The following is a 14,450-nucleotide window of genomic DNA, read 5'->3' as shown; positions in this document are numbered from 1 at the left end:
GAAAAATTGAATGGGGAATTGGGAGGTTTTACGCACAGAGCGCAGAGCGCAGCTATTGTAATATAATTATGAGATATATTAGTTTTTCCTTTGATCATATCATTTTGACAACTTAGTTTTCATTGCTATTTGCATTTTCATTGTTGTATAATTCTATTTGAAGTGTTATTGTGAGTTAATCTGTTCCATTTTCAGTCTATTACAAATTGTCTATTTTTTTTCTCTTTTTATGAATGAATGCAATGTGGATTTTTCAAAAGAACCCCCCAAAACAATTATTAGATGTAATTACTTATTTATGATAAATAATAATTTATTATATGAAAAGAATAAATGATTAAAACAGACCCTACACAAATAAAAACTAAGAAAGTTCAAATGGCACAAATTGTGCCAAAATGGCTCATTTGGAAGGTCCGCCTAGATTTTTATCTAGTAGTACCTCTCTAAAACTCATATGATTGACTTTTTTTTCATGAAACTTGGCACAGTAAAAGGTCAGATTGTGTACTGTTGTTGCTACTTTTTTTGGCTTTCACTGCATGTTTTGAAAGGAGCATTCATAGATTGAAGTGGTTTTTTTTAGGCGGAAATTGATTTTTTTCTTAATTTCTGCTGTTTATCATATTAATACACTTTCCTCAGTAACAGGCAGGGTGGTTTTTAGAGCTGTAACATGTTCCCTAGGGTCTTGCCTTTGTTTTGATACCAAAACAATTAAAATAAACTCTGTAGTTCTTGAGATACATTCAATTCATTTTGGGCATGTTATTTTCAGCCATATTGCTCAAAAGGAGGCCTAGAGTCGAAGAGCACCAAAAGGTTTCTCTAAATAGTATTTTCATGTATCAACACGTAGTTGCGTGTTGGCACAATGTTGGTTGTCCTTTTTAACCTAACCCTAACCCTCTAACCCTACCCTAATGATTGCTTTCATCAATCATTTCATATTTAAACACATTTGTCAAGTTTAAAACTTTGCAACTCCACAACTTTTAGTGACTTTTAAAAACTTTACTCAGATTCTCATTCCCACCAGCAGTGTTTTTTTGTTTTTTTTTAAAGGCTCAGCATTGCAATTTCCAAACTCAAGCAACCATACATTCATCTGTCTACACACATTTAACCTTCCCTTTTAGCTATTTATCAATTATTTTAAACATCTTATCCATGCAGTTTTAGATTTCCTTCTTGGTTTTAATTTTCTGCATATACTGTTCAGCCCAAAATTATGCATGACTTTGAAAGATGTAACGTTTTCATTCAATGAAAAGATGGATGTACAGGTAAAAGAACAGAACTGTTGCTCAGCTTGCCCTTTGTTCAGATAATCGGATCACAATGAGAAATTCATATCATATTCATATCGTGCTTCTCTCATATGTACCTCTTCAGCGTCGACCATCAGGTTGTAATGACTTGACTTATGCCGGACCAGGCATATTTTTAGTAATGTAAGCAACACTGAAGTAGAGCCACAATCTCCAATAATAAGCATTGTGAAAGCTGTGAATAGGTTCAACTCAGTCATTTTCTCTGTATGCATGAATTTTATCTGCCAGCACACACACAGTGTGTCTGTGATTGGCTGGATACTTTTCTTTTCTTTTAAAAATGATTTTGAATCATGAGTGAATTTCAATATTCCCTCCAATCCACATCTCTAACAAACTCAGAACATTCACACAGCAAGATGAAATGAGGGGGGAAAAAAGGCAAAGCTCTTTTATATAACACTGATAATAATAATGAAAAAGTTTCAGACTTTCCAAACTAAATCAATGATGACGGATAATATCCATCACTTTAAGTTAACAGAAAAAGTGTACTCGTTGTTCTGGGAACATTTATATCACTATCACTTAGTAGATTTAACTTGGCATTATGACCTGTGACCCCAAAGCGCTTCACACTACATTCAGTCATTCACTCTTTCATGCACACACATTTACATGCTGATGGTTACTTTGTAGCCATCAGCTGCCCTGAAGCAGACTGTCAGAAGTGAGGCTGTCATGCGCTGGTGCCACCTGACCTTCTGACCACCAAGTGGCCCAGAACACAACAACTAACACGGACAGAGCGGGGATTTGAACTGGCAACCCACCCAATAATTGCTCCATTATTTCCTATATTGGCTCAAATGAGTTTGAATGAGAAATAAAGAGAAAACAGCTACTCTGTCCAGATTACAGTTACTTTTTTTTTTTTTTTGCTCTATATGTAGGGGGGTCTTCAAAAACAAAAAATACTTTGTACATGTTTCAAATTTTTACTTGGATGTTAGATGATCATTGTTGGGAATACACAGCCATGATTTTAGTTTAAACCTGTTTACTTCATAAATAATTTAGCAACACTGGTTAAAAAAAGTAAAAACAATCAGGTTCTTACTGGATTTGGAGTCAAAAATTAGGCTAACAGACATTCAGCTAATTGACAACGATCAGAGCAATCCAAGTTTCTCCTTTAGAGCTGTGGCAAAACCGACTCAAAGCTTTAACTCATTTGAAGACAAATGATTCCTTCTGGGCTTAGCTGTAAAGATTTTATGGAGTTCCTTACTCATAAAATGTACTAATTAGGAAGAACGTTTCCTTCTGCACTGTTTGTGCAGTTCTTATTCCTGAGACATGCCTTCTGAAAATTGTCAAAATCCTTAACTCCTCTCTAAAATATTTAATTCCCCTTGATATTGCAGAATTCATATCCATTAGTAGAGCCACTACAGCTTCTGTTTTTTTCCCCCTATTCTAATCAAAACATGTTTTTCAGTTTATTTATGCTGTTGTTTATTGGTTTTGGTTTTGATCAAGTAGTTCTTCTAAAGTACCACTATTTTGGACAATATTATCAAGAAGAATGAAATGGTAGACTGATATTACCCAGTTATACATGTCAATGAAACCAGTTGAGACTGAAGTTACAAATTTTTCTTTGACATTGAATGCATGAACACTTCAGTTTGAATTTCAGCAACAGTAAGAGCATTTAATAATTTTTTGGTTTTCTTAGCCAAATGTACCAACACTTCTTACCCAATTTCTTGTACCCTGTGCCTAAAATCTGTTAATTGTACCTGATTTACTGTATCATTTTGTACTGTATCCCATTCTCACTGGAAATGTCTCTCTGCATCTGTGTACTGTCGTCTAGAAGAATAAGAACGGCAGAAGCAGTGTGTTTGCAGATTTTCTGTACCATCTGTCCCTCAGCTGATGACGGTTTAAACTTCACAACCTCTCCCAATAAAACGGCTGCCAACCTCAAAGGAAGATTGCACTCTGTCTGACCTTTATTTACATCTTTGAAGTTTTTGAAAGTGAAGCTCCAAGAGAGGGGCGAATGCCGAAACAGAGCCATTACATTTTAGATCTTCTGAAATAAGTCAGAGTGTATCTGGAAAATAAGCGCACTGATTCAATTTTTCCAAAATGTTCATGTTGCAGCCTTATTCCAAATTGTATTTAATTAATCAACCAATTAATCAAACTTTTACACACAAGTACACCATCATGACGGTGTGAAAATGTTCGTTGTGTTTTGAACGAAAGGATTAGAAATAGCAAACCGGTTGCCGCGCTGGTGCAGGGGTAGAGCGTGCGACTATTGTTAAAAGTGCAACTGTGTAATGCTGCTATGCTCATGTGTGCAAAAAAAAAGGTTTCAGGAAAATGCTTCATGTGGTGTTGGAAAACATTATAATACCTCATAACTTGTAATTGCAAATTTTATATAAAAAAAGTGACCAGGGTGCTTGGTTAGCTAAAATTTGAGAGCTATAAAGTGCTAAAGCCTTGTGCTTTCTCCCCCCATGCAGCTAACCACTATAATCATCTTCAATAGAAATGTTTTCCCTGGGGGAACTATAATTATCTTTAATGTAAATGTTTTCCCAAAGGGAAACGCACATCAGATACATCACAGGGCAGCACATCAGCTTCCTTTCTTGTCGAATTTTGAGTCATTACTTGAAATACCTGAAGGGACTGACGATCTGGAAAATATGGGTTATGATTTCTATGGAAATTCACACCGAAAACATGTAAGAAACCTGCTCAGCTCTCGAGTTTCACTGTGTTTAGTCAAATGTAATTTAATCCTTATTCTAGATGACTTCTTAATACATTTTTATAAGTGAACAAAGTCCAGAATGCAGCTCAAATATTTTCAAGGACACATTTTAAAGGTGTCCTTTAAAACGTATGAAACATACCACAGGAATAGTCTCCCACAGATACCATTTTAAAAACCGCTGCTCTCATGTGTTGTCACAGGTGAGCTATGTGCTGCTTAGCATTCGCTCAGTCTGCTGACATGTCCCCATGTGGCTGTTTGTTCAACACTAGACAGAACCAATGCAATCAAATGTCTTTCTGCCCATTCTTTAGAGAGAGCGAGAAGGACATCAGACCAAATTGGATTCACTGGCAGATAACATTTAGACTGAGAAACGGTCGGTTGTTATGCAGCAAGTCAAAAATTAAAGGAGCTTTATAGAAAAAGAAGCTGATCCCAGTAGATGAATCTTTAACCAAAGCTGTTGCATGTGTACCACAAGTTCAAGTATTGACAATATGAAAAAAAAAAAAAACAAATGCAGTGGAGCTAAGAAAAAGTCAATCTGTACACCATATGTACCCAGTCGATAACACATCTCTAGAGATATGCAGAGATACAACTTCTCGTGATCGCCAAGTTTGAGTGAAATTCCCCACTGTTTGGAAACAAAATATTTTTCAAATAGTGTGACAGAAAAAAAAAAAAGATGTTTTACCTGATAGCATTGTCCATGCGTGATACAGTGAGGTAGGCGGCCAGGTTCGCTGTGTAGGACGAACACACGATGAGGGTGAAAAGCCACCAGCTGCCCATGACGATACGCAGAGCCACTGAGCCCAGAATTGAGTCGCTGCCTGCAGGGTTGAGATGAAAGTGGTTTACAAGTCCACCCAGAAATGCATATCCCATTTTTACAGATTTTAAACAGGGCGATAAAACATCCCCTCCAGCAGCAGTAGAAGATATTGCCTTTTTTTCCCTCCAAATTAAGGGTTGGATATAAATAGCAATATGAAAAACTCCTCAAAGTCTTCACAACTCAGACATAAAGACATCAAGTTTATTATTTGAAACATGAAACAATGGTAAACCATTTCGAAGCAATGATCTTCAACTAATCCAAAGATTGCTTTTCTATTGACTGACAGAACAATCCACATGGGCTGAAATGGCTCCAATATCTGATTTGGAGTAAATGTCAGCACTGAACCAAGACAACAGATGTGAAATAAAAGTGAACAAAAAAACCTTAAATATGGCCCAAACTGTACTTCATCGTTATCGGGGGTCTTGAAGTCTGATTTATTTCACCTTATCTGTTGTGATGGTGGCAGGGAAATGGATTTTACAGCTGCAATATGCAGTGGATCGTTTTCTGCATTTTTTTTATTGGAGTTCTATTGGACTCTAGTGTGCTTAGATTTTTTAATGGTTTTTCTCATTGGTGGTCACATTTGTACAGGTACATATCTTTAAATTAAAATATTGTTAAAAAGTTTGAGCAGTTGAATTCAATTGGTGAAACTCAAATTGTTAAAACACAGATTGATACTGCAAGTGTTTTTTTTTTGTTGTTTTTTTTCTGTTAACTATGTTTACGATTTTCTCTTGACCATCGATCCATGGATTAGCCGAGGGTTAGATCTGGTCATTTTTCTGGATAATCGAGCTCAGTTATGCCATCGTCACTGGACAAAGTATTGGTACTTTTGGTCAAGTTCTGCTGGAAAAGGTAAAGAAGCATCTCCATAAAAGCTGTCAGCAGAGAGAGGCATGTCGGCATTTCCTGATCTGACTTTGAGTTGACCAACACAAATGGATAACATAACCCCCTAAATCATCACTGACTGTGGAAACTGCTCATTCAAACTCAAACAACTTGGATTCTGTGACTCCAGAATCTGCTACCTTGATTTAAAAAAAAATAGATGACTAAATTCACTTTAGACCAATGGCCTGCAACAATGCTAGTCCTGGTCCAGGACATGTCTCTGTTTGGTTGCTCTTTAAGCATCGACAATCCAGGCCTTGTGAGACTTTTCCAAACTTTTGAATGGGGTGGACCTCCCTATCCTCATCTTGGCAGCTTTCCTTATTGCTATTGAACTTTTTTCAGTTCACATTTTTCCTTCTACTCGCCTTTCCACTAACATCCAGCTTGAGGTTTTCAGCTTTTGTAGCCCAGAGTACGGTACTTTATTTCTGGAAGGCATCCAGGACAACCTGCAGTGTCGAGATTGTTTGAACCGTGGCATAGCATCTCTGTGTTTGGCGGAAAATATTTACATATTGGTCCTCCTACATATTAATGAAATTTCTGAAAAATCACATTTGGGTTTCGTTTTTTTTATTTTTTATTTTTTACACCATAACCATGAAAACTGAAAGAAAAACACAGATCATTGTAATTAAACAGAACTTAAGTTCAACTGATTTACTCAAAAGACGACCATTGAAAAATTACTTTCAATGGATTTCCCATGCAACTAGCTTATGTGTAAATGTTGCAACTCCACTTTATGTAGCAACTATAGCATTGCTAATTTTTCTTTATCTTAAAATTTCTAAGCCTTGTTTCTCTTTATGTCAGATAAAGAAGCCTCATGTGTTCCAGTAACGTTGCTGTTGTGTTTTGGTAGTAGTCGCCCGTTGTCTGCAAAGGCATAAAAGAAAAACGGGTTTAGAAATGTATGAGGAAAAATGTCATCTTGAATCCTGATCCTAAAATGGAAAGCCATGGAAAATGTCATCTGAAAGTTTCAAGGATATGAAAAGTGATGAAAACATATTTGTCTGAAAGTGTCACAATCGGCACAGCTGAACCCTCAGGAAAGCTTGAAGGGAAAAAAACAAAAAACGAAAGGTCTTGTCAGATGTATCAGACTACGGCATCAATCATTTTTATTACACATGGCTCTGAGTTTGTTTTTATTAAGGTTACTGAATGTGAATTGTCCATGTGCAGATTTAATTGGCTCTAACCATGCTCCTCAGTGGGACACGCTTTCATTTATGAAATGAACTGATTAAACACTTTAATAATAATGAAAAAAGGTTTTATATCCGTTTGGTCCCTGGGATGCTTTGGATTATATCCTACCTCTGAATGACCCCCATATGGAACAAAAGAACAGTTCCTGCGTGGAAAAAAAAAAAACAAAAAAACTGCAGTGACACTCGGTATCTGGGGGTGAACACACAACATAAACCAGCTAAGTGCCAGCATACCATTATGGACTTCTCAGAATATTTGGATGCCAAGTTTCAACTACCAACAATGGCACACTAAGCATCAGCAGTCAGATCCATATCAACGTGCCTTACATCAGCCCCCTAGCTCCTTCAACAAAAAAACCCCACTTGAATCAAAAAGTGGCACCGCTGGAACGTTAGCCAGAAATGAGAATGTGAAAACGAAGGCAGATAAAAAGGCATGAATTTCCCTTCTCTTAAAATATAGTGGGTGTTGGGTTAAAAAAGGTTCACGGGCACTACGCCAGACTTTGATGGATGCAGTCTGAGCTTTAAAATCGGTCATTTGTTGCGACCAGACGTACCTGGATCGGCACCAGACGTAAAGATGGGGTGTCCTCCTGCAGAAAGGCACCTTTAAAAATGCTAAGGTGGGCATTTTGCCTGAAATTTTCCATCTACTGCATCAGCATTTGTTGCATGGTGACATCCGCATACGTCTTCCTGTTTATTGTAAGTTATTATACCTTAGTGGTTATGACAGCAGCCGGCAGGGACACTGCGTGTGTAATGTCAAAGATCAGCTTCTCTGTATTAAAAAAAAAAAAAAAAAAAAAAAAAGTAAAAATTTTCCTGATTGGCTTAGAAATGTGCAGTTGAATGAAAGAGAGCCGTAAAATACTCTTCACATGTTCATCTGCCTTGTTGACTTACGGTGTTGTGTTTATGTGCACTGCAGAACAGTGAATCTTTATGAATAGACTTTGATCTGGAAGGAATAAAGGCTATTTTTATTTAAATTATAAGAATATTTATTGATAAGTGAAGCATAGTATAAAATAACCCTGCTAAATTTAGATTATTTTGGAGTAAAACTATAAAAAATTATACTTTCACCATTTAATAAGATAAATTTTTGGATTAATGTGTTTACTTGTAAAACAGAAAATAAAGCTATTTAGGTCCATAGGGGCCTAGGTTCAGACGTCTGATCTCAAAGCAATTTATTATTTACACTAGGTTGTGAATTTCAACTATCTGTAGTTGGGATGCGATATCAACAGCATAATCTGTTGTTAAAAGTACACCACAGTACCAAGAGGCTTCTGCACATTTTCAAACAGGATGGATAATTTTACTTGTATTTTTAATTAACTGACCTTGCTGCACGAAGGCCCCATAGACGATCCAGATGGCGCTCTGAAGTGAGGTAGAGGTGGGAGGTGGCGGATGGCCCGTGCTGCTGTGACATCTGACTGCTTGGATACGTCGCAGCAGGAAGATCATGATGCCCACTACAGGGATGGCCGCTGCGATGCATGCCCACACGGCCAGGTCGAACGGGGCAAGAAGAGAGAAAATGTTTATCTTTTCCTCGGACTTGCGCATCAGGATTCCCACGGAATAGTCCAGGTAGCGCTTGCTGAAGTCCACCACACTCTCCCGCTCCGGTGTGATGGTGATGGCAGATACGGCCAAGTCAGCTCGCTGTTAAAAGACACGAAGAAAAAAATAACCCAGCTGTTTTTGTTGTTTTTTTGCCAAAACTCATGCATTTGACCAGCATTAGTTTGCCGTTTCTTGACATTTAGGGTGTTTAGTAATTTAGTATGTTTGTGTTTCTGAAACAACTCAGATTCCAATTGCTTGTTTATTCATCCATATTTTTTTCTGAATACTTTTCTGTAGAAAAAACAGGAAACAAAACGATAGTTAATTTTTGGAGTATTCAGTGCAGGTCATTGTATCAATTTCTATTTAGGTTGAACTGCAATTTAATTTTTGCAGCCAGATGAAGATGGCTTGTGATGTGATGGTCTGATACACAGGCTCTTCTTCGTAAACTACACAATGAACTAACTTTTAGAAATATAATTTCAAGACGAGCATAGGAATTGCTCTCTTCCCGCAATCAAAAAGTACAAACCTTGCCAATGAGTTCTCCAATCATGCCATTCCAGGACCCATTAGGGAGAGCCGAGCCGTACTTCCCGTCGCCGACTTGGTAAATATCGTACTTGAAGCCCAGGATCTTGGCGAGGCCGTCCAGGACATCGATAGAAAAACCTTTGTATCGTTTGGGTTGACCCAGAATGTTTTCTGCCACCATCACAAAAGGTTCCTCCTGTTTTTAAACAGAACAGTCGCAGGTCCTTTAAAAAGCAGGTTTCAGATGATGTTACGTTCCGGACATATTAATATTGAGAAACATGTTTTATGGCCGAGTTTCACGCTCGGACTCTGAGAACTGAGGATGCTTTTACTCAATCGCAGACGAGTCATTTATTTCGATGCACACAAATCTAATGGTTGGGATATAGAGCTGCAAGCAGGACACGATCAGTCATCATAAGATGCCTTCATGAAAAGCTTTTGTATGTTCTCCATTAAACTTCATCCTCGTAAAATTGTTTCCTTAGCAACTGTTGATCCATAACAAAAGGCGCCATGGCAACTGCTATGGTCCATCAACGGGAAAATTGTCATTTCAAATTTATTGTCCCCCCCTACCCAACCCCACGGCTCCCCTTTATGAGTGGAAGTGTCATGGCAGTATTAAATAGGTGGAGTGAAAAGAGCCGAGCGGGACAGGGCGGGGGAGGGTGGCATGGAAAGAGGAGAGGTGTTAAAGTGGGCAGGGGCAAATGACTTGATGAAGTGACACTGCCAGGAGAACGCTGAGCAGAACTTATGTGAATAAATATGGTGGAGGGTAAATCATCTGTGAAAAGAGGAAAAATGGAGGGGAGGAGAAATGATTGAGGTAAAGGACGAGGGCAGAGACTCTGTGGTGAAAGAAATGCGGTCTTACTTTAAGAGACGCTGCTGTGCTTTAATCGTTTTCAGATGCATTATATTTCTGAGACAAGTGAAGACTTCTTTTTGCAGCATTACAAAAAAAAAATGCATGTGGAGCTGATGCTTGGTGCGCTCGCACTCAATGATCTTATTATTATTTGAAATGGGGCCTCGTCAACACATTTCAATGCACCTTCCTCTAAACTACTGATGACTTTCTAAATGAACGCTTATGATGTGTGAGCTGCTGGGAGTTTTATTGTTTAACTGTCCTCTCAAAGTATGATTGAAACCGGTTTTCAGTGCTTTTAGTGCGTTTCATAACCCTCTGGTGTAAAATTCCACCTCGTGCATGTTGGTGCTTACCCTCCTAACTGCATTTTTACTCCATTTGTTGACTTGGGTTAATAGATTCAGTGACTTTTCACAGCTTACCAGTAACGTCACAATCTTGAGCGTCACTCCCTGCATGCCGCTCTCTATCCGGTTCTCCTTGAGACTTCCGTTCAGGCCGCGAGTGGAGTCCCACGATGCCAGCTAAGGGGCGAGAGCAAAGAATCAGATAGGTTAGCAAAATGCACTGTGTAAAAAAAATAATAATGGAAATGCAAGTATCCTCTAATGGACAAAGATGCAGATAAATGTTGTGTTGATTATGTTTATTTATTTACGAAGCACATTAAAAACCGCAGCCATTACACAAAGAGCTGTTTGTAGAATAGCTGCAGGGAAAAAAAAAAAAAAAAAGATCCATCACACATGTAAGTCAAGAATCAATTTGCAGAAGAAAATTAAAACAATTCTGCTCGCAGTAATTATCCCCACATTATCGACCATCTTTAATTGATGGAGTGGTCCATGTTTGTTTACATCAACCCGCTCCCAGCAGTGGAGGGTGATTAACTGGTTTACAAGAAACGGGACCCTCGGTTGTGAAAGGAGTTTGCACCCATTCTTTACGTCTTACTGCACAAAATGTGCAAGACTATTAAAATAACAGGAGAGCACTTGAGGTTGACTTCATGCTCCCCAAATTAATCTACCACACATCCAGTTTGAGCCTTCGATGTCCCTTTGAGTGCCTTGGGTCCACACAATCCTTTACTTTTTAAACTTCTCATTCCACATGGTCAGCCTCTGGAGCCTCATCTCCGGTCTTCGAGGCTGATGTTTGTTAAATTCTTAATCAGCGCTGCAGGCTGGACAAGGATTCTCAAGGATTCGACACGTCATTTGGAGTGGCCTTTGATTTGAGCTGACAGAACAAGACTCGTGGCCCAAGGTCAAACCACAGTCCTATTGGGCTCCAGGAAGCACCGAGCTATTTTCCCCCCACTGAAATGACCTACACCATAGTGAGATGGAAAATTTGTCAAAAAAAAAAAGTTTTGTTTTTCTAAATGGATAAATTCCCAGGTAAATTGGTGGATTCCAGCTTTTCAATTTGAAGATGTGCTTTTAACTCTGTGCTTCCTAGAGTTGCATATTGTCAAGGTCAACATACAGTGTAAGTAAAGAGAAATCTGGATTAACAGACTGTATGGCTACCACCTGTACGGTACTTTAAACCCTGAAGGATTTGTACCGATCTGAAAATTTACAGTTCAGAAATCATTAACTACGAAGAACAAGACCAATTTCATTTGATTAAGCTCGTTTTCATTTGTTTAAAGTGGACTTTGTTTTTATTTTACTCGTGATTCAATAATAAAAAAATCTTCAAACATTGCTCTCTGTAAGCTTTAGTACCTTTGGCTATTTTAACGATAAAGTGTCTCAATCTCTGTAAAATAGCTCAAGCTAGGCTAGAGGGAATCATTTGCAAGCATCATTCTTGTTGTGAATTTTCAGTGGATTTTGGTCCAACTTTGGCTGGGCCATTCCTAATCCACTTAAAGAAAATCATGTACGTTCAAGCTTCTGCTTCAAAATGATGTGGTACTTTGTGTTGCTCTGTCACCACATTGCATTAAACGTGGCTGTAGAGAAACACTTTTGCAAGGCATTGGGAATATTGAATGTTATTTTTAGACGGCAAAACCCTCAGACAGATCAATTTTATCTTGCATAACTTTCTAATTTGTTCCTTTAGCCAATTAGCACTTGGGACGTGAAAGCTTGGTGTTTTTCTTAAAAATTGGTTTTCTGTGCTCGTCTTATCTCGGTTCAACTTTGAGGGAAGTACACAGGAACAAGTATATCTGTGTCACCAGCAAGATCCGAACAAACAGTCTTGAAATTACAAGTTGTGCATTTGAAAGAAATCATTACTTCTGATACACAAAGCAGCAACAGAGGCATTCAACTGTGAAAGAGAAGCATGTCAGACAATCGGAGCCTGTCGAAAAGCGGAGCTAAAATTTCATTATCAGCCTGTTTGTCACAACCAATCTGCAGAACTCAGTACAGTTCATTGCTATGTATAGCTTCACTGCAAACTCATTAATGAAGTGACTCTTGCTTAACGGCACGCTAGCTAATGTGTACTGTATATGTTCCCCTATAAAGTGTCACTCAGTAAATGTTTCTTCTAAGCACTGTCATGATGTCAGTTATGTGAAGATTAGTGCATGTGCAGCGCAAGAAGCATTTTGCTGCACGGATGTCAGAGAAATGTTGATGTGAAAGTAGATCGTGAGTCACTTGTGAGTTGTTGGCACACACCTGCTGGTGGGCAGTGTGATGATGTCGGCTTATTCATCTGTGTTGATGTTAACTGATGTGCCAATAAAAATCTGACATCCGTTGGTTCTTTGAAAGGTGGCAAACTGCACACTAAAGCAAAGACCGAACAAACGTGACATCTGACGGTGCCCTGTGTTAAGGGGTCACTTAGACATAAGTGATGCAAGTTGGAGTCTTTTCAGATTCCCAGGACTTATTCTACCTCAATCAATGTGGTGTTTACAAGGTTAATGATTTGTCCTGTTTCTGAATATTCTGTTAATGGCATTTTTTTCTCCTGGCGGTCGGGAACTTTGCCATGTTTCAGATTTCAGGTGTTTTTTTTTTTGTTTTTTTTTTACAAGTGATCATAATAATTCTGCCCATCTGTCTACATGACTGTGCCGTGTGTTTGTGTTTCAAAGTGTGCACTGAGGCAAAATGTCAGTGTGCACTGGCTGCCTCACAGGGGGCTATTTTCTCCATGAGCAGTTTTGTCCTCTATGAAAAACACTGAGCAATCCTCGCTCTGTGAACTGAAGAACACTAAAGAGGAACACTTCTACTTCACAGAGCTTTGCTCACCAGCGCGCCACTAGGAAGGTCACAAACAATAAACATAGCAAAGTCACATCACCTGCAATTACACTGGAAATGTATGGCCATTAGTTTTTATTAGGCTAATACTTTGAACATGTTCCGAGGAAAATTCTACTTCAAAGAGGAACTGGACGTCTGCCTAATTTGAGGAATGATGCGCAGTGGTTTGCACAATTCTCCAATCAAATCTTTTAGGCTTTAGATATACTTGAAATGTGAGGTGAAATTGCAAACATAAAGTGATGTATTTAGTGTGAACTTGTAGGAAAATAAAATGAAAATGTGGAAAATGTGAGCTGTACATGTGGGCTTCTTCTTTTAGAAACATTGAGCAAACGGACCAAAGATGACATACAGAAATTTGTGGAAATAAACATACTTTTCTAAAGTTTGACATTTGTTTAAATTTTCCATAGCAGCAGAAAATGAGAATTTAGGCATGAAAAGATCCATTTGATTTTCATTATTAAATAATCAATATTATGAGTACAACTGAAAATATAAGCAGTAATTATAATTGCTTGCATGACTGGCTGGGTAGTTTGTTCGCATTAGTTTACACAAGATAGTGACCAATTTAAGCGCTTAGCTGAATGCGTTTTACACGACAAATTACTGGTGGTGTTGGATATCTAAATTCATCAGGTTTGAACTGAAACCTAAATAAATTGGCTGAAGGATGCATCAATGTATTTTTATTTTTTTTTATTTCTGCATTAAAAATACTGACTAAATTGCATATATGCAAATTATTGTATCAGCAAACTCCTACTTCTGCTTTCAGTCTGTCACATTCACAGGAAATGAAGAGGAGACGACAAAGCAGGTACATCAAATGATGCACATTTAAAATAAACAGTAGCAGGGACATTTTTTTATTATTTTTGACAAGGAGCACATGAAAGAGAATATATTGGCGTTTGTAGAGGTATTTTCCTCAGGCTTAATCTTTTTACCTTCTGATGGTAAATTAGCTTTTATGTATCCAGTGGAGCATCATTTTATTCATTTAAAAAATATATATTTTTACAAACTCAGACAGTTTAGAGTTATGGCTGATATAACTGTAATGGTGAACTGCTTACATTAATATTTTTTTACAGATCTGAGTGAGTTGCCATCTGAAAATACTA

At 38.0% G+C, this 14,450-nt stretch overlaps 1 protein-coding gene across 2 annotated transcripts in view; it reads right to left on the bottom strand.

Moving 5' to 3' along the window:
• Window positions 1-14,450, bottom strand: part of grid1a (glutamate receptor, ionotropic, delta 1a) — a 241,393-nt gene that overhangs the window by 11,292 nt on the left and 215,651 nt on the right. For both annotated transcript variants that reach the window (XM_081616375.1, XM_017309069.2), the window contains exons 9-12: window positions 10,489-10,590; window positions 9,182-9,379; window positions 8,415-8,742; window positions 4,778-4,916 (exon numbers count right to left, since the gene is read on the bottom strand). In XM_081616375.1, coding sequence (XP_081472501.1) covers window positions 4,778-4,916; window positions 8,415-8,742; window positions 9,182-9,379; window positions 10,489-10,590 — 767 coding nt within the window. The remainder of the gene's footprint in view (window positions 1-4,777; window positions 4,917-8,414; window positions 8,743-9,181; window positions 9,380-10,488; window positions 10,591-14,450) is intronic.

Source organism: Poecilia reticulata, chromosome 15 (genome assembly GCF_904066995.2).
Source record: "Poecilia reticulata chromosome 15, P_reticulata-male-v2, whole genome shotgun sequence".
Lineage (NCBI taxonomy): Eukaryota > Metazoa > Chordata > Actinopteri > Cyprinodontiformes > Poeciliidae > Poecilia > Poecilia reticulata.
Note: the sequence above shows the minus strand (reverse complement) of the source record. Positions and strands in the feature narration are given on the sequence as shown.